At 32.6% G+C, this 21,733-nt stretch overlaps 1 protein-coding gene across 28 annotated transcripts in view; it reads left to right on the top strand.

Moving 5' to 3' along the window:
• LOC145239774 (rho GTPase-activating protein 39-like) overlaps nt 1-21,733 on the top strand; it is a 1,121,368-nt gene that overhangs the window by 641,490 nt on the left and 458,145 nt on the right. For 4 of the 28 annotated variants that reach the window (XM_080103245.1, XM_080103243.1, XM_080103241.1 and 1 more), the window contains exon 1: nt 10,920-12,309. The exons of the other annotated variants lie outside the window; for them this stretch is intronic. In XM_080103245.1, coding sequence (XP_079959371.1) covers nt 12,191-12,309 — 119 coding nt within the window. In that variant the 5' untranslated portion in view covers nt 10,920-12,190. Of the gene's footprint in view, nt 1-10,919; nt 12,310-21,733 lie in introns of those variants that run through there. 28 annotated transcript variants of the gene reach the window in all.

Raw genomic sequence — 21,733 nt, 5'->3', positions numbered from 1 at the left:
TTTTTTTTATTTTTATTTGTTTTATTACATTTTCACCCCAAACAAGGCACATTGCCACTTTGGTGTAGGGGGCTACTATCAGGGGCAGCAACTACTGGGGCACTATGTTGGGATTTGGGCAGCAAGATGTCAGTTCACGTTGCACTTGAACTTCTGCATGTCAGTACAGTTAGGGAAGCAGGAACCTGGAATGGAATTCCAGAGTCTAGCGGTTCTGGGGAAGAAATTACTGGAGTAGAAAGATCTTTTACATCTAGGGATCTCTACTGTGTGGGGGTGGAATTTAGCTGCCTGTCTGGTTTGTTAAGGGTGTCTACGTCGTGGGGGCACAAGTGTCTGCAGTTCGTCAGAGCATTCACCATTAAAATACTTGTAGAAAAGGCAGAGGGATGCAACGTTTCGTCGATGGGACAGAGGCTGAAGCTTAGATGCCAGTTCAGGACCTATCAGATTGGCGACTCTCTTTTGAACCTTATCTAGGAGCGAGAGACTAGTAGCAGATGCACCAGCCAAATGTGACAACAATACTCCATACATGGGCGAATGGTGGCCTTATAGAGGTACAGGATACTTTCAGGTGTCAGTAGTTTTCTAGCACTGTAGAGAGAGCCTACCTACATGATTTTGATTCAAGAAAATAATATCTAAACTCTTGCTTATAGTGTCTTAAGAAATTGAAATTGCAGGGAATGTTGCTTAAATAGTGTCTAATGACTCTGAATCAAATTTAATGCAAATCTGAAATATTTGAACTTTGATAATGATTAGTTAATTAGTTGATAAGTGACTCCTGCACATAGAAATATATAAACATACTGGTATGCTCCTGCCTTGTACAGTGTGAGGTCACCTTTATGAAAGGTGTAGCACCTCTTAGCCTCACTCTGATATTCCAAATGGTTACCATACGGGGGTGAGGAGGTAGAACTCTTCAGCCATGGTGAAGGCAATTAGTAGGAGGAAATTCTGATGAAAAGAACCCGTTAGTTCTGTTAGGCATTCACTTCCAATTTGTCATGATCCAGCATCGAAGCACTAAGGCTTAGAAAATTGTCATAAGAAAGCTCTTGTCAGTGCACAATCTTATCTAACTGGAGATAACAAAACATAAATAATTCTGCCATTTAACAGAGTAACTTGTAGTTTTATATGGTTCATTAAAAAGAAAAAAAAACCTGAATAGAGGAAACCCACAGGGCAATTTTCTAGTGGTGTCACAAACAAAACACTTGCTTCCAATTTATCATGTGCCAGAATGGAAGTAGTAAGACTTAGAAAACTGTCATTAGAATTCTTATGCCAGTGCATAATCTAGTCTGACCGGGGATATATATATATATATATATATATATATATATATATATATATATATATATATATATATATATATATAAGCAATAAGAAAATTTCAGTGGTGTTAATGACAACAGAGTAGTCATTAGTGACAGACTGCTACCGACCAGAAGAAATCAGTTGAATTTTGTTTTCTGACATTTATGTGTCCATTCTCCACTGATAAAATCCGTCACTAATTGCCTACAGAATGAACATTCTTACTTCCAAAATGACACCTATATTCTACCGAAAAGGTATTTCGTTTTTGGAATCGTTTTTTTTTATTTTTTATTTATTCCTTTGTTAGCTCCATATCAACGATGGCGAAGCATGCTGTAATGGTATAAGATCAGAGAAGCCAATGGATAGTAAAAAAAACAAAACAAAAAAAAACATGGCAGCCAACTGCCATATGTCAGATGCAATGAGCTGTGAAAAGGAAGCAGAAGAAGAAAGGTAATTTAATCAAAGTGAAAAACGGCAAAGAAAACATTTCATTGGGAATTTCTCAAAGAAATATTATATAGGAAGGAAATTGTCATTTGCAATGGATAAAGAATAATCTATTATAAAATTCTGTTTGTTTGTTACAGTACATATACATACACATACCCACACATATATATATATACACACACACATGCACATTTATACAGGGTTTAGTAATAAAGGTTTCCCATATTTAGGATAGAAATAAGAGAATGAACACAATTACCTTGAAATAAGCTCTAAAAAGTGTGTGTATATATTTAAAGCTTGGTTGAATTTCAATTACCAAAACAAACAAACAAAAAAAAGAATCAGCCACAATCACAATTTTTGTTTATTTTTATTTTGATAAATGTCTATATTTATTTATTTATTTATTTATTTATTTTTTTACCGTATTACGCACCCACTAAAAAAGCAAAAAACAAACAAAAACATTGTCTTTAGTCTATTTATAAGGTTTTTCATTTTTAGGATGGATATATAAAATATAAACCCGATGACATAGAAAATAACTCAAACTCATTAGATTTCTAAAATGATGCCAAGATAACTTCCTTCAGTCTTGGTAGACTATGGATATCCACTGCAAGGGTGTCTGCACATGAAATTTTTGTGGCAAGAGTAGCGCAATCTACAACCACACCTTTCCTGAGTCGGCACTGTTAAATACCAGTAGCAAGTGGAGGTTCAGAACAATTGGAAATAATGTCGAGATAAACAGAGAGCATATATAGTGTCTAGAATTTCCAAATGGTCACCCATCTGGTAATAGCCAGGCTCAATGTTGCTTAACTTCCGTGATCTGATGAGATCTGGTGTGTCAAGTTTAGTAAAGTTTTGAAAGGTCAACTCGTTGAAGTTTGATCCCTTGGCAGTCAAATTTCTGGCTGAAAACTGATTAAAAAGATTTTCCCAAATCTCGATACTCCTTATGTCAAATCTCGAGTCTGTTGACTGAAAATTGACAGAGTAGTTTGTTAGAGAAATGTACACACACACAGACAATTTCACTTTTATGTGTGTGTGTGTGTGTGTGTGTGTATATATATATATTTATATATATATATACACACACACATTTGTTACGATATAATCACACTGACACACCAATTTCCGTACAGTTATACTGAATAAAATATCATGCCCACTTGATTTCGTTATAGCATACGTAAAATTGTACATGGTCATTTTTTTGTGCTTAGTTGTACGATCTAGTTTGAAAGTTAGATTATTGTTAGATTTTATTATCAGTGTTATGGTTTGAAGTATTAACTACCCTATTTTGGAAGTAGACTCTTCCGAAGATTATGAATGGACTTATGATGATATTGTGGCAGTCATAACCACAGTATCAGACATGGCTTTCTGTTATATACTATTGTTTAGTTCTGTAAACACACTTGTAAATATTCTATCGTGTCATGTTAATTATTGCCTCTTTAATGTCACAACAATGATTATGTTTAAGTTATTTTTCTTCATTTCCCGAGTAAATTGTTACACATTAGGTACCTTATCTCAATAGTGATTAAGTTAGCTAGTGTGGCTTTTGGCAAGGGTCACACTGAGTGCATGATAATAATCCAAATCTGTAAAACAGAATCATTCCCAATGTTTATTCAAGAATAGCTGGCATAAGATCAAAGTTAAATGGTGTAAACAAAACAAAGGTGTTAGTTGAGATGAAAAATGACGTCACATTGTCAAGCTGAGAGAAAACAAAGGTTTTCAAACCAGTCTGTCTATGGAAGCCATATGACGGAGACCACTAATAATCAAATTCTGTCTGGACGCTGATTGGGAGACCTTGAATAATGCGAGTCCACTGGCCAATAATATAGAGAGCTTTGATAATTGCTAAGTGCGAAATGTTACTTCGACATCTCTGTTTGTATATCACTCATTTCAGTTAAGAAGTTAACTAAATAATTAGCTAAGAGAACGTTAGTCTCTTTTTATCCTGAGTCAGTTCTCTCCAAAAATAAATCCTTTAAAAACTCGGCAAACGTCTCTTTGTGTCTTTTCTGCATGAAAAAAAAAAAAGCAAAAGTTGTGTTAAGATTGAAGCAGCTATAAAAGAAGTGAGGAAAAAAATAGACCCACATATAAATACACTCCTCTTATATAATGAACAACTATTTTGTTATTAAAAATATTACATTTATGTCGGTTTCAAATGTATTTAATTTGTTTTTAAGGTTTTCTATTTGTGTGTGTTTCAGAAAGAAAAATCCAAATGTCATCAATGTTTCTCAAGCATTTGGGGTAATCTAAATTTGAATGGGCCAGATTTTGAGAATATTAAGAATAAACAGGCTAGTACTCCATTAAGGGGGTTACTCCATAAGGAGTCTGAGATTTCTCTCTCTCTCTCTCTCTATATATATATATATATATATATATATATATGACTACTATACGAAAGTATTATTTTATGCGTAAACTTGAAGTATTTACTTTAACAGTGCTCAATACATAAGTAGAGCTAGGTAGTAAGTTATAAAAATATGTATGGCAATTAAGCTACACAGAATATTCTGCGTTTCATCCACGCAAATGCGGAATATTCTGTGTAGCTTAATTGCCATATATATTTTTATAACTTATATATATATATATATATATATTCAATAATTTCTATAAACAAAAGATTGAAATGTTTGTTTTACTTATTCAATAATTACTTTTTATGTTAAAATAATATTTTTTAAAAAAGATTTAAATTTTTACAACATTTAATCTATTATATAAAAGGCAGTTGTTCGCGTATGTTTGTATGTAGAGCTAAAAGTAAAAAAAAAATAAAACGGCCCCAACAAAATATAAACCCACAAAGTTGGTATGTTCTTGATAAGCGTTGCCCTGGATAGATTCTATCTAACATTTAGAAAAAAATTATTCTCTGAAGGTCAACTGGACCGGATTTTGTCAGGGGAAGTAGGGGTCATTGTTATTATTTACTAATTTGGAAAGAAAAAAAACTAATTCTACAAGGAATGTATGAGATCTGGTGTGTCAAGTTTAGTAAAGTTTTGAAAGGTCAACTCATTAAAGTTTGATCCCTTGGCAGCCAAATTTCTGGCTGAAAACCGATTAAAAAGATTTTCCCAAATCTCGATACCCCTTATGTCAAATCTTGAGTCTGTAGACTGAAAATTGACAGAGTAGTTTGATAGAGAAATGTACACACACAGACAATGAGAGTTCTGTGTGTATATGTATGTCCAGCTAGAGAGGAATGGGCTGGGTGGAAGAGAAAGAGGAGTTTGGGGAGAAGGACTGGAAAACAGGAGAAAGGAAGTGAATGATGGAGAGAAGTAGATGGAAGTTTTAATAGAAATGTGTTACACTTTTATCCTGGGCAATGCCGAGTAATCCTGTTAGTATTAAATAAAGAAGAGACAGGTTTTTTTTTCTTTTTTATTTATTTAAAGAGTATATAGCTGACGATTATTTTCATGGAGGAATAAAAACAAGTATTTTCTTTTTTTTTTGAATTATTATAAAGCCTCACATTTATTAAGTTAACTAGCAGGCCGCTCAGCGTTACTCGGTCGTAAAATATGCACAAATATTATATTTTAATTAATACAGAAACTAAGACATGTTCATGCGAGTATTGTTTTGTTTTTTCTAAACTGTTCACTTCTTATAAGTGAAAAAAAAATACTCAAGCTGAGATCGAAACCAAAACCTAAAGACAGTGACTCAAGTACAATACCTATTAGTCCAGCGTGACACAATCTTTAAAAGGTGTTTTAAAACTACTTATTCTTAACATAAATAATATGTAATGTGAACTATTCACGCATGTGCATTTGTGAAATGGCAAACAGATCCAAATCCGACAGACTCCAGGTACCAATTTTTCAATTTTGAGCCCTTTCTTGATGGAAACGGATTAAAAAATTTTCCAATACGCCATATACTAAATTTCAAGTCTGTAGATCAAAAAATTCGTTGAGTATATAGTATGTATGGACCTATGTTATTATAAGGTGCAGCGAATTAAATATTATGGTACCTGTCCAATGCACAGTTAAGGAATTAGTATTTAACACAAAGATGAGCACAAATTTAACCATGTTGAACCATCAATTTGACATAAAGTACTTATTCTAAGTCAATGCCTATAACTTTTTTCAGTTTTTAATGAGGTAAAAAGTCTGTATTTATTAGTGATGGGACGATTCCAATATTTTTTTTATTATTCAAATACAATTACCGTTTCTGTCCTCACACACACACATTCTCATTTTTATAGATATAGATGAGGAATACCATTAACAGTAAATTATGCAGATGAAGAAAGAACAACTCTGGAATTTTCACAGGGTCGTGCTTGTGACTATTAATACTTAAGGGACTTCTTATGGTTCAAAATAGATCAACATACGCTTCTCTTTCTTTTCTTCTATCACCCTCCCCTATCCCTCCCCCACCTCATTCAAAAGTAGGAGATTGTTACGCATTCAACAAGCATCAACAGAATCTCGCTGAAATCTCTAAGTTTTCGAAGGAAAAATTTCCAGATTTTTGCATTTCGGAGGTTGGCGAGATTGTAATACCTATCAGCTATAGATAAAAAATAGCTCAGTGGGTGACCCAACGGGTGACATTTTATAATCTATATTATACTAGCAAGCCACCCGGTGTTAAAATACATTTAAATATATTTCAATTTATCCAAATTTCATATTTATTATTATAGTGCCAGTACTCTACTTATTATATTGTACCCAATATATAATGATTTAAAAAAAGAAAAAGAATTGGGTGCCATTAGCTAGAATCGAAACCAAAACATTTAACTCTCTAGTGGTATTCACTACCATCTGAAAAAACAACACATGCATATCAAAACTTTAGAAATTAATGCACTTTGACATATAAATATATACTAGCGGTATGCGGGGCACCTGGCTTTGTCCGGGCATAAAATACGTTTAAATATGATATTTGCCCAGATTTCGTATATATTATTATAGTCGTGATTTCAAAAGTTAAAAAAAAAAAAAGAAAGAAAGTATTTAGGTGCAGTTAGCTAGAATCGAAACTGAAACTGTAGCATTCAAAGCTGGTGACGTTACCACTGCACCAACATGACACGCATATAAAGTGATTAAAAATAAACTAAGGTGAATGTACAAAATGTTTAACGATTTTTTAAAATTTTGACCCCATTTTTAACCCTTTCAAAATTATTTTAACCGGCTAACGACCCATAAAAGAACTGGCTATAAAAACTCTAATCATTTGAGGGCCCTAGCGCTGCTCTGTAACTTTAGTTTCAGAGGAAATAATTTGAAAATATGGCGACAGATAACCGTTTATATATTAGATTTGCACACGTGTAGAGGATACGCATTACATCGACTGATGCCTGCAAAATTTTTTTTTTTTTGTTTTTTTTTAATTTTGCCCGCTTAGCAGCTCTTTTTTCCAGTTAAAAACCAAATCAAATTCCTCAGGTCCGAATATCCTATATAGTCACTCTGGCTGAAATTTTATATGGACTTTTGTTATCATAAGGTGCAGCAAACCAAGTATTACAATATCTGATCAATACAGTTAGGGATTAATAGGAATTAGTCACCATAATACCACATTTACTCTAGAAATTTTCTTGGAAAAGACTAGGCCTATCTGATAGAAATTTTGTATGGACCGTTGTTATAAAGTGCAGCGAATTAAGTATGATGGTATCTGTTCAATGCACAGTTATGGATTAATAAGGAATTGATACTTAATGCAAAAATGAGCACAAATTTAACCATATTTAACCATCAATTTGACTTAAATTACTCATTCTAAGCCAGGGGCTATAACCTTTTCCAGTTTTTAATGGAGTAAAATGTCTGCTATATATATTAGTGATGGGACGATTCCAATATTTTTCCTGATTCTGATACAACTAGCGTTTCTGTTCTAAATTCCCGATTTTGATACACTTATAGATTCCAAATGTAAAATCGCCTAATAGTCTAATAGGGTAGAATTTAATCTTTTTTTTTTTTTCTGGGGAGGAGTGGGGTAGCAAAACGGTTTCTACTTTTAAATCTATAATTTTTAATGTGACAAACTTAATGTTTTTCCTGTATGCATTGTAGCTAAGATTTTAATAAAAATCTTTGTTAGATTTTTCTGTCTACATTTTTCACTTATGCCATTTTTATCTAAATTTATTATGATCTATCGATTTTAGTTTCATTGGTATTTATCATTTTATCATTAATACTTGCAATAGAAAATTAAGTTTTAAACAAAATAAATAAATAAATAAAAGTAATCGTTTTTGAAATCAGAAACTAGGCTTAAATTTTTCTGATTCTGACACCTTAAAAATTCCGATTTTTCTAATTCTTGCCTCTGATTAATCATCTCAGTACTAGTATATATATATTGAACACTTTAACATGCTGAAAGAAATAAACGGTAAGATGGACAACATCTTTGAATTTGGGACATAGACTTATTGTCATTTTTTTTAATTTTTTATTTTTTTATTCAATTTTCACCCCAAACAAGGCACAGTGCCACTTTGAAGCAGGGGGCTACTATCAGGGACTTAATTAGCGGGGTCATTATGAAGGGAGATGAGTAGAAAGATGTTTGTTAACATTACACTTGAACTTCTGCATATCATTGCAGTTGGGAAAGCAGAATCCCGGAAGGGAGTTCCAAAGATCCGCAGTTCTGGGGAAGAAACTATTGAAGTAAAAGGCTTTCTTGCACCTAGGGATCTCTACTGTAAAGGGATGAGACTTAGTAGCTTGTCGGGTTTGTCGAGGGTAGTTACGTCGGGGAGGTACAAGTGTTTGCAGTTCGTCAGAGCATTCACCATTGAAGTATTTGTAGAACAGGCAGAGGGATGCAACATCTCGTCGATGGGACAGAGGCTGAAGCCTAGATGACAGTTCAGGACCTATCAGGTTGGCGACTCTCTTTTTAACCCTGTTCAGGAGCGAGAGACAAGAAGCAGATGCACCAGCCCAGATGTGACAACAGTACTCCATACATGGGCGAATGGTTGCCTTATAGAGGTATAGGATACTGTCAGGCGTAAGTAGTTTTCTAGCACGGTAGAGGGAGCCAACCTTCCTTGCAGCAGCCTTGGCAATGCTCTCAATGTATCTATTCCAGTTCATATTCCCTGTAAACGTTAGGCCGAGGAGTTTAAAAGAAGTACTTTCAGGTAATGTGTTCTTGGCCATTGCTATTGGTGGCAGAGAAGGTTTCTTGTAGTTATTGAAGGAAACAAGCTTAGTCTTAGCAGCATTGAATGTGACCAACCATTTTTGTCCCCATTCCACTACGGATTGGAGGTCATCCTCTAGCGTTTCTGCCATTTCCTTGGATATGTGTTCATTTGTTTTCCCCTCATATCTGTTATAGAGAGTGGTGTCATCGGCAAATATACCCATCTCCGAAACAATTTTATCAGGGAGGTCGTTTATGAATATCAGGAATAATAGAGGTCCAAGGATAGATCCCTGAGGTACTCCCGCATTTATGTCATATTGTTTGGATGTACGACCGTCGAGGACAACTTTGATTTTTCTATTACTATTTATTTGTATATGCTTTGTAGTTACATCAAGCTTCATAAATTAGAGGATTGGTATAAATAAAGGGTGAAATATAATTTAATTATCATATCCCCCCCCTATATATATATATATATATATATATATATATATATATATATATATATATATATATATATATAAAATTTTTTTTTTTTTTTTGAAGCCGAACTATGCTATTAATCTTTTAATGCTCAATTCTGTTTACTATTTGAGACTAATTTCAATGTCCAACTCTTGGAGGGGATACTATCATATTTGTTCTTCTGTCATAATACTATCCTCCCAGGCATTACTCATTTGTGTGTATGTAGCATTTGTTTACTGTGATAACATTCTTCCAGGCATTAGCTTCTCCTTGGGACGTGAGTAGTGCAGTATCTGTGATCATGATATTATCCTTGCAGGGATTAGCATATCTTTTGGGGGTAGTTTAGTATCTGTACTGTTGTCATGATACTATCCTCCCATACATTACCTCCACCCTTTTTTTTTTTTTTTTTTTTTTTTTTTTAAGTAAGTAATGTACGTCAACAAGATATTGTCACAATCGACTATTGATTAACGCAAGACATACATTATATATATTTCGGGCGCATATTATTGCTGGTGGTGGTGATAGTAGTAGTAGTAGTAGTAAAATATAATAATAAAAACTAAGTTTATTTCAATGAAATTTGGCTTCCGAGTGTATATACATAGTAAGATAATAAACGGATGAAATAAATTCGACAGTATGAATGAAAAATGAAAATGTGCAAGACTTAAAAGCTCAACGTTTTGTCCACTATTGTGCAGGCTTTATCAAGAGAGAAAGAAAAGCTAAAAGTGGCACATAAGGTATGACTATTTACAATTTATGCAGAGAGGGAAGACATACAGGTGCGCGCGTGTGTATCTGCATGTCTTCCTTCTCTACCTAAATTAAAATCAGTTACACTAATATGTGTGTGTGTGTTCTCAAATATCAGAGCTCTTCTCGTTATGTGTCACTTCACTTATAGTTTATTCGGCTCTTAATAAAGCCCGTGCATCCAGTAGGCGAAACGTTGAGTTTATAGGTCTTCCACATTTCCATCGTTAATTCATATATGGTAAGAGTAGAATTAATATTAAAAATGGAACCAATGTCTCAGAATTAAAATGTTTCAAAATTTAAAAAAAAAAAAAAAAAAGAAAGAAAAAAAGTCTTTTTAATGTGTCAGAATTTAAAAAAAATATAGTGTGTAAAAATAATTGATTTTTGAAACATGAAATTCAAAATATAAAAAGCCTTAGTGCAATTTTGAAGGTGTCCTTAAATAGTATCCATATATATGTTTGTGTGTGCGTGCGTGTGTATTTTTATGCTTTCCCTCTTTTTTTCATCCTACTTGATTAAGTTACTTTAAGGTTCAGTTTTATTGTGTCAGGGCTTTCCAGATTCTCCATTCATCACTGCTTACGGGTGTAGTCGGAACGAATTCCTTAGGGGTCTCACTATCAACTCCTCCTCTTCTTTGACCCATCTTCTGACTACACTCTACCTTAGGGGCCTCCGCCCCTCTCTCTGTTTTAGTCTTTTTCTGGAGTCCTCCTCCCTCCCCCGTCCTTATCTATCCCTTTCTTCACCCACCTAGCCCCTTTATAGCATCTATCTCTACCTCCTTGCTTACCTAACAACCCCTTTGCATGTCAGTCGTAAGGGTACTCCCCCCTCTCTCTCTTTCTTTCTGTCCAGCTGTTGGGAGATGATGAAGGTGCTGCTACAATGTACATTCACTAAAAAGTAGTAATAGTCCTACAACCATCCGTTGTAGTTGTGGCAGTATCACACGGGCTCTCTTTTAGAATGGAAATGCGTCGTACCTCTAGTTCGCTTCATCGCTGTCTTTGTTAGTGCCACCACCGCTTGCTTCAGGCACCAGTGCTTCTGCTTCAGATATACAGACTTGGTTGCTTCTCGTCTACAGCTGGAGTAATATTGGACGGGGTACGACGGGAGGAAAGACAGTGAGATAGTGTAGATGAGACAATCACCAAGCCACATACGCCCCCTCCCCCTCTCTCTCTTTCTTTCTTTCTCTCTGCATCCTATATTTCTCCTTCCCTTCTTTTTCTTTATAATTTAAAAAACAAATGTATTAAGGCTTCCGAAAAATTGGAACCCTGATCTGTTTTTTTTTTTTTGTGTGTGTTTTTTGTCCTTTGTCCTTTATATATATTGAAAAAATTACTTTATCATCTGCATCGACGCTGTCTTACAAATATACCCATGAAAGATTACGCTATAGCACTTTAAGACAGCTACCTGTCTTAAAGAGATAACACTCCTGATGAATATTTGCTGTGTTTAAACAAGCCGATTGTATAATAGCCAAACCTTCAAAAAAGCAAGAATGAAATTTAAGTGATAACCTATGACATAACCATTTTTTTTTTAATTCTTTTTTTTTGGTTCCAAGTAAAAAAAGAAAAAGATTGAGGACCCCCCTCTCCCACACACACACACGAAAAAAAAAAACAACAACAACAACAAAAAACCCTAAAACAAAGGTTATCTCTTAAAATATAAGTTTTCAATACATATCATTTTACTGGAATTTAAAAAAAAAATAATCTCTGTAAATATTTCTTTACTTTGGAGATGTTTCCGAAGTAGTGCTGCACTGCACTACTGCATTGGGCAGAAATAACTTCCTCTTCAAGTGGTCTTTCAGCTGTCCGTTACACTGGACAAGGATTGGATCCAGAAGCTCTGTAAACCAGAGCTTCTCCGGCGCCCACCGGAATTTGGGATGTCGACTCGACAAGTCTACATGTACATGTGCAGTTCAGCACAAACTTTTCACCATTCTCAGTACAACAGTTTTAGTTTTAGAAAAACTAACTGTTTGGATGCTACCATTCTCAACAGGTAAGGCAATGTACTGTGTGTGTGTGTGTATATATATTAATCTGACGAGTTCTCATGAGGATGAAACATGGAAAATTCTGTGTAGCTTAATGCTATATATCTTCTCATAACTTAATATACATATATTATTAGTCCAGCTTAAGAATGTATTCATAGGATGAAATCCAAAGAATATCAACTAGAGTTATATAATAGTGCTCAATAACAAATAGAGCTATTTATATTAATATTTATTTATACCGGCATTTTTGGTTTGATGAAATCTTAGTTATTAATAACTACAAATTGAAACATTGTCATGCCAGTGTAACAAAGCCTGTACATGTCTGTATAAATAAATATTAAAATATATATATAGAGAGAAAGAGAATGAACTTTTTTTAATTTTAAGCATATTATTAATACCACAGTAAAAAACAAAAACAAAAACAAAACTAGCTCACTAATAAATAGGTTATATATCAACCAGAGCATTCGCATATTAATAGGGTGAATTTAAAAATCCCAAACATAAATTATACTTTCAAATATTGGGGAAATAAATCCCTTTAAAATGTGAAAGCTCTGGTTTATGAAACCTATTATTTATTGAGCTTATTTTTAACTGCAGCATTGAAGCATGTTCTAGGTAGAATATCTGTTTTTTTTTTTTTTTACTGAGATTTTAGTTGGATTAATTTCATCCAGAAACCTTCATAGATTTTTTTTAGTTCATCAACTTAAGCGTTTCATTGTATTTTTTAAAAACTTTTTTTTTTTATTTTACTTGAGTAAGTTTTAAGAGATCAAGGGAGCTAATTCCCTCCTGAAGCTGACACATGATTCCATTATGATTTAAATTTATGTCCGGGGGGCTCTTTTTATATGTGTGTGTGTGTGTGTGTGTGTGTGTGTGTGTGTGTGTGTGTGTGATAATATAAATTCCTGTATGCTTTGGTTATAATTTGAAATGTGCTTTTCAGATAAAAACGATAGTTTTGGCAGTTTTGAGATGAGGATTGATAATTAGGATTGTTCTGACTACTGTTCTCAGGTGTTATTTTTACAACGCTTCAACCAATGTAGCCTCCAACATTCTGTGTGGTGCATCTTGTCGAACCCTGGAATATGTACGGAATTCAGAAATTTTATACAGATTTCTGACTCCAACATAAAGACTCCTGAATTCAGCAAGACGCACTTGAAAAATGTCAGAGGTTACATCGGCTGAAACGTTTTGAAAGTAATATGCAAGATGAGAACAGTAGTTCAAATAATCTGAAGTAAAAATAGTAAAATAATTGTGACTTTCTTCACATTTAACGAACAAAAATTTTCCCCATGGGACACATGCAAACAGTGTTATCATTTCGAGCAGTCCTCTGGCCTTTATCAAAAAATGTATTCTTTTTATAAAACTTGAAGGAATGTGAATCCCTTATAAAACTTCTTTCTTTTTAACGAAAAAAATCTTAACTACTGGTTGCCATGACAAATAACACTCTTTACAAAGCCACAATTTGCCCATGCACAAAGTATTGTTGCTATATCTGGGATGGTGCATCTATCACCAGTCTTTCACTCTTAGACAGGGTCCAAAATGAGTCTCACATCTAATAGGTCCCACACTATTGGCCAAGCTCCAACCTCTGTCCCATCGCTGCAATGCTGCATCTATGTGCCTATTTTACAATGTTTTTTAATGGAATGTGCTCGGATGAGCTTGTAGCACTTGTGCCTCTTTGGCATTCATACTCTCGACTAGCCCAACAAACACCAAAATCCCACCCCTTCACTGTTTGGGGTCCTATATGCCGGAGAGCCTTCTATTTTAATAGTTTTCCTCTCCCTGTACTAACCTGCAGAAGTTTAAATATAATGTTAACAAACATCTTGCTGCTCAAATTCCAATAGTTCTCTGTTAAACATGATCCGAAATAGTAGCCCTTTTACGTTCCAGTAGTAATATGACTTGTTTGGAATGAAAAAAGAGTAAAAAAGAAAAAAGAATTTGCGTCTAAACTCCAATGTCGGTGTTAAGAAAAAATAAGTTTTTACAGACTTAAAAGGATTTCGTTTTGGAATAAAACTTTGTTTGCTGAAGGAATCGGTTATACTTATCACTAATTCTGAGGTAGATGTGTTTGTTGACATTTAATAATAATAATAATAATAATAATAATAATAATAATAATAATAATAATAAAAAGCTAATGATTCTTTTTGCCATTCATATAAAGATTTTGTGCAGACCGACATGTACATTGTGACGAAGAATGATCATTTAACAAAATTTTAAATATGCAGTATTTCATCCAATTTTAATCAAGAAATAAATTTTTTGATAAAGAGCAGAAAACCACTCGAAGTATTAAATTTATAATAAAACTATAATTCTACATCCTATATGTTTCTCATAATGCTATTTTTTATTTGTTAATTGTAAAAAAAACAAACAATTCTTATACACATATACATATATAAAAACTGTTCTACTAGCCTGCTTCCTGGCCAATTACAATATGATAGCCTTCAAGTCCAATGTAAACAAGTTCTTGTTGAGCCGTCCTCTTAAATAATCCCAATTCTACCCAATCTACACCATTAACGATTACTGCACTGCCACTTTAAAATAATTACTCCTTATTCTCGAGTGGGCTTTGGGTCTTGATAAGTGGTGACTCCCTTGTAAAAAAAAAAAAAAACGAAAAAGATTTCTTGTGTGTGTGAAGATGTATTTCCTAAGGGAAGATTTTGTCATGTTCGGGTTTGTTTCTCCTTTTCTTTAATCCAAATGGAGTATTTCAATATTCCAGCCATTCAAAGTAATAGACGCTTTCAACATTCATGAATGGATACAAAAAATTTACAAATATATGTATCTGCTTTTACAATAATTTAATGTTGTGGGTGTGTGTGTTAGGTTGGTGCAAAAATGTCTTTTTTTTTACATAGTTGAACGCCAAAAAGCTACATTATTTTTGCACCAACCATATATATATATATATATATATATACACACACATATGTTGCATTCCTCTACCTGTTTTACAAGTATTTTAATAGTGGGTGCTCTGACGAACTATAAGCATTTGTACCCCCTCGACGAAAATACCCCTGACAAACCCAACAAGCAGCAAAGTTCCACCCCTACGCAGTCGAGATCCCTAGATGTAATAAAGCCTTTTACTCTAATAGCTTCTTCCTCAGAACTGCGGGATTTTGGAACTCTCTTCAGGTTCCCTGCTTCCCCAACTGTACTGACATGCAGAAGTTCAAGTGTAATGTGAACAGACATCTTGCTGCTAAACTCCCTGCATAGGACCCCTGTAACTTAGGTCCCTGATAGTAGCCCCCCCCCCACATCAAAGTGGCAATATGCCTTGTTTGGGGCGAAAATGTAATAAAAAAAATATGATGTGCGTGTGTTAATAAGCGTTATAATTAAGTGTAATTTATAATTAACTGAACAAGTTACTTAGCTTTCTTAGTTACGTGTGTATTTCTATCCACTTCTTTTACTTTATGCTGATTCAATCACTGTTTCTTAATGTCTCAAAGAGAAAGAGGGGTTATCTTTTTTCTAGGTGACTATCTAATTTACAGAGTATCTGTACACACTACAAACATATGTAAATCAAAGGCAAAATAACAAGTTTCTTTACTTTTTTACAAGAAGAATGAAGAATATACTTTTATATAATAACAATATGGAAGTTAATTTTAGTTATACAAAAAGAATGTCAAAAGATGTCATAGTTTATTAATTTTCAAACGAGATTAACGTTGAATAATACTTGTGATCCAACGTTAAATTACATGTACTTCTGACTACTTTATATAGACTTAAAATTGTGTGTCAATGACGTAGTACACAACACATTGTAGTTTATATTGCACCGTTGATTTTATACAATTATATTTATATAATGGCTTGAATTAAAGTTTAAAATGCAAAAGTCAAGTATCATGGTTTAGTTGTGCTCTAAACAGAAACATTCATTTTGGACGTTCCTCTATCTTATCAAAGAACCTGCTGTTGATTTTATGCACCATGCCCTTCTGTTTGTGTGTTGATAAGAATTTTCAAATGCACTTATGATGTAAGGCTGTATAAGGGTGTTAACTTTGGTCAAAATCCGACTGTTCTATCTTTAATCAAATTTTTTCGATTATTGATTTTTCGATACTTATCAAAGAATTCAAAAACCTATGATTCCAATATTTTTCGCATTCTAATACAATTATCAATTCCTTACAAAATTCTCGATTCAGATACGACTACCGATTCCGATTCTTTATAAATCTCTGAATATTTAACTATGAAACAGTTATTTTTTCTCCCAATTATCATAAAGACACATGTTAAATGTGCAGATATTTTCTCAAGTGTCAAAAAAAAAAAAAAAAAAAAAAAAAAAAAGCACTTGTAAGGGATAATCTATAGATTGCAAGAAATATTTATTATTTTATCATTGCTACCGGCAGTGGAAGATTTTGCTTTAAACAAAATTAAATAAAAAAAGATAATTAAAAGAATCGTTTGGGGGATTGGAAACTAGGTACTAATTTTTCAGATACCGATTCTAATACCCCTAAAAGTTTTGATTTTTTACGATTCTGTTTAATAATCTCAACACTATAATATATATATATATATATATATATATATAGAAGAGAGAGAGAGAGAGAGAGAGAGAGAGAATGAGATATGCAAAGGAAATGATGACAGGGTTCCCTGTGACTGCATTATGACAATGAATGAGAAATTCGAAGATCTAATAAAATATGAAATGATCAAGCATTATCCATGCAACAGCTAAAAAAAACAAAAATCTTGATCGTTGCATCGAAAACTGCGGCATTATTTTCATCTAAGAAATTATCAACTCTTGTCTACAAATAATCCAACTGTTAACACACAAAAATATGAAACTTATAAACATATCAATAAAATAAATTTTGTGAAAATTGTTTTAAGATATGTACGTTATGTTTTTCAAAAGTATTCAACATCTCTATTTATATAAAGCATTCTATGTGTATATTTTTATATATTTGTGTGTAAAAGATTCACTCCTAAACTGATTATACACTCATTATGAATTTTGGAACACAGCTGCTAGGGGTAATTGGGTTGTAATGTGAACTATGTTTAGTTTGACTTTGTTTTACCTTCTTTGCAGAAAACTGAGTGGAAGCCATTCATAAAAATTAAATATGTTAGGGAAAATTTAACATTAGGTATCAGACATCAATTAATTGAAATTTGTGGAATAATTCAGTTTTGTTTTAAGTATTAAAGTTTTAGAGGTTACAATATGGGCACAACCTCCCATTTAAAAATTCAAATATTTCAGATTTGAATTGAATTAATCCATACTTTTTAGACATGAATTAAACAAGATTCTCTAAATTTCAATTTCTTTCTCAAGACCACTTAAATTTTAGATGTCTTTTTAGACTCAATCATATATTTTAATCAAAATTTGAATAAAGATTCTAAGTATTTGGTTTAGTATAATTATATTTTGATTTTAATTTTTGTAAGGGGACATGAAAATGGCACAAAACTGTTCTGTTCAGGGGGAAATTAATGTTATCCGTCTTGGAATGGGTTTTCTCGTATTCATTCTCTTATATATACTAGCAAAAGTATCCGTCGTTGACTGGGTCCAAAAACAGCCTACAGAAAATGGACTCTGATTTTTGAAAGTATGATAGGTTATGAAAAGGAAGGGTTGTAAATTTGGGTTAAATTTGGGGGTATCAAAACCAAAGCAAAATATGATGAAAGTAAAAATAAAATAGATAAACCCCAGAATTTATTATACCATACCTGTTCACACTGAAACACTTATCACAATATTCTGTGGATCTATATTAAAAAACCTTGTTAAACTTTGTGACATATTTCCATTCTATGGAGGTCAGGTGCGAACGAACACCCCATAATTTTATTATACCATCCCTATTTAAGTTAAAACATACTTCTCAAAGTATTCTTATGTACATCTATATCAGAAACACTTGTAAACGTTTTTTTTTTTTTTTTATTTTAAAATTTTTTATTTCCATACTTTGTGGACCAGGCGCGAATGCAGACCCCACAATTTTAATAAACCACTGTTCTGCCAGATCAAACATACCCATTCCTGTGTCTCGATACATCTTGTATCATTATATGTAATCAGTTTTTTAAAATAGTCAACCATATAGGAGCCTATTCGTGACCAGACACTCACACACAGACATTCATCTTTATTAATAATTGTCTGTATTTTTGAGATGAGGTGTTTTCATTTATTGAGATTGTCGGACTGACTTCCTCATCTTGGTTGTTATAGTCACAACGTTTCGGCCGTTTTGCCCTCTGGTCTTCATCAGGTGTTTTGTATTGAACTGGGGAACCGTTTGTTAGGAGTCTCGAACCCAACCCTTTATTATTATTATTATGGGGGTACCGTGTTCGGACTCCAGAGCCTAGCTGGAGTCCAAACACGGTACCCCCCGTAATATATATATATATATATATATATATATATATATAGTAGAACCCCAGGATACGGCATTAATATATTCCGGACTGGGATCGTATGGTGAGATTGCTGTATGGTGGGGCCTGAGCAAAATTTTATACAGTACATATTAAAAATTAGTAACAAAATACAGTACAGTATATAATAGACATGTATATAATTAAATAGCATTATAAATAACACTGTAAGGTGGGGCAAATACCGTAACCAGGGTCCGGAAAAACATTGTATTTCACATCATAACCTGAAAAAAACATATCCTATAGCTACCGTACCCCTGTGTGTGTATATATATATATATATATATATATATATATATATATATATATATATATATATACATATATATTGTGTATATTTAAGCTGCATATTTTCATTTAGACAAACGTTATTAAATAATATGGAGTGCTTTTCTTGATGCAATTAAAAAACATTTTTTTTGAATAGTCTATTTAGTATTTCTATAAAATTTACGTTTATAATCTACTATTATAGAAAAGTCACTTTGTGTGTGTGTGGGAGTTCCTTCCTCATAGGCTCAGCCGTTTCGGAACCTGTCTTTTACAAATTTCACACAAAGTTAATTTATATGTCTGGCAATGTTCTTAGATATGTTTTGTACAGAAATTAATCCGATAAGTATCGAAAATCAAAAAAATCTAATCTTAAAAATAGTTTATCTCTCTTAAAGATAAAGAAGAATTTTTGCAGGGGAATGTTTTACGTTACACTGACCGAGGGAAATAATAAGATCTCAACAAATCATTTCTTCTTAAAAAACAGATTTATTGTCGTCTGGAGATATAGCTTGGTAGAGCATTTGACTGCAAATCGGATGATTCCCTGTTCAAACCACCATTTTATTTTAATTTTTTCTTAATAAGTTCAATTTACGATAAAAGAAGAGGCACGATTTAAAATCGCAGCAAATCATTTCTTCATTCTAAAACTAAACATTAATCAGAAGTGACTTTTCGGGGGCATTCATCGTCAAGCCCAAATATCAGCTGACGTGATATTGTAAATAAACTCAGACAGAATTTGATAAACAACATTATTATTATTTTAAAAAAAATTTTTTTTTTTTTTTTTTTTTTCAGATTAGTCCACTGGGCAAATTATTCATCGTAATATATAATGATCAATAGAGGAGTGATTCTATAATCATACATATGCAATTATTAAGATATGTTTAAGCATATTGTACGACCAGGCAACACCGGGCATCTGGCTCGTAACTTATCGACACCAATTTCACAAGACACTGATAGAAATTCAGATGACAAATCCTGATAGATATTACTGGAAGTAATACTTTCAAGGAGATCCTAGCCAAAAATGAAAAGCTCAATATTTAAGAATAGAGCAGTATATAAGTTTCGTGGTCCAATTTTAAATTCTGAAAAAACAACATATAGAGAAATATATTCGATTTAAGAATTTATTGCTTGACAAAGGAATATATAGAAGGGGTTATTTTAATTTCCTTAATCCATGGATTTTCTACAATGGCTCATATCATTAGAGGAAATGAAATGCAGTTAGCAAAATGTTCAGCTGCGAATGGACGCTATTTTGCTTTTCAGCACAATTATTGAAAATAGTTTTTTGAGTGATTGTGGATAATTATATGGAGAAAATTATACGAAAAGAGAAGTTGATACAACCTGGGTAGTCCATTATCGGAAGGAGTCCAATGTCATTCCATTGTTGAAAATCCATGGATTAAGGAAATTAAAATAACCCCTTCTATATATTCCTTTGTCAAGCAATATAATTCTTAAATCGAATATATGTCTCTATGTGTTTTTTTTTTTTTTTTTTTTTTTTTTCAGAATTTAAAATTGAACCACGAAACTTATATATATTTACATTTTATATATATATATATATATATATATATATATATATATATACATATATATATATATATACATATATAAAATGTTATAAGGAGATATCGTATTTTTTTTTTTTATCAATTTTCAGTATTTACTTCGACAGTGCTCAATATGTGAGTAGAGCTAAGTAGTAAGTTATGAAAATATATTTATGGCATACGACCGTAAATATCATAAATATATTTTCGTATTTCCATTTTAACTGTCTGAAAATAACAAAAAAATGTAAAAATATATCTTTTGGAGTCATGAAATCTTTATTTTTAATATCAAGTATGATTTTTTGGATTTGTTTTATGCATTTCTATGTACAGTTTTATTTAATAGAATTGCGTGAAGTTTGAGGAGCCTCTTGTATAACAGCATTCACTTCATGCTGACAATTTAAAGATACATATGCTGCGAAGGCCTCCCTTCACTTTTTTTTTTACATGTAGGTTAAACTATTCTCAAGCAAGGGAGAAAAGAAACCCTCGTTGGCTTTGGTTTTGAAATCAGTTGCCAAATATATACAAGTGATTGTTGGCAGAGGTTGTGTGGGGGTGTCAGTGGAGGAAGATCTGCAGTTCAAGGTTCTGTTCGTTCATTCCTTACTATATTCTTTGGTCACACTTTGATTAAAAAAAAAAAAAAAAAATTATCTCATGGTAGACATAAAGTGAAAATGAAAGAAACAGGTTTTTGGATGAGTTCTTATGCGATTCAAAATCATGCAACAAAGAATGTGTATATAATCTAAAATTTCAACACTGAATTGGAACAGAACCAAATAATTAAAACGAGATTATCGTAATGGTTTAATATTTTTTTTTTTTTTTTTTGGTGGATCTTATATGTGGAAACATGTATATTTTTACACATTTGAATTGAAATCTAAATTGTAGAATAAATTGGTCTTAGAAGAACGTGGGATAAGCTAGCAATTTTTTTTTTTTTTTTTTTTTTTTTTTTTTTTGAAAATGAAAGAGTTCTTTTTTTCTTATGCGATTTAATTCCATGTGATTA

This window comes from Euprymna scolopes, chromosome 19, assembly GCF_053919585.1.
Source record: "Euprymna scolopes isolate OS-2025 chromosome 19, ASM5391958v1, whole genome shotgun sequence".
NCBI lineage: Eukaryota > Metazoa > Mollusca > Cephalopoda > Sepiida > Sepiolidae > Euprymna > Euprymna scolopes.
Note: the sequence above shows the minus strand (reverse complement) of the source record. Positions and strands in the feature narration are given on the sequence as shown.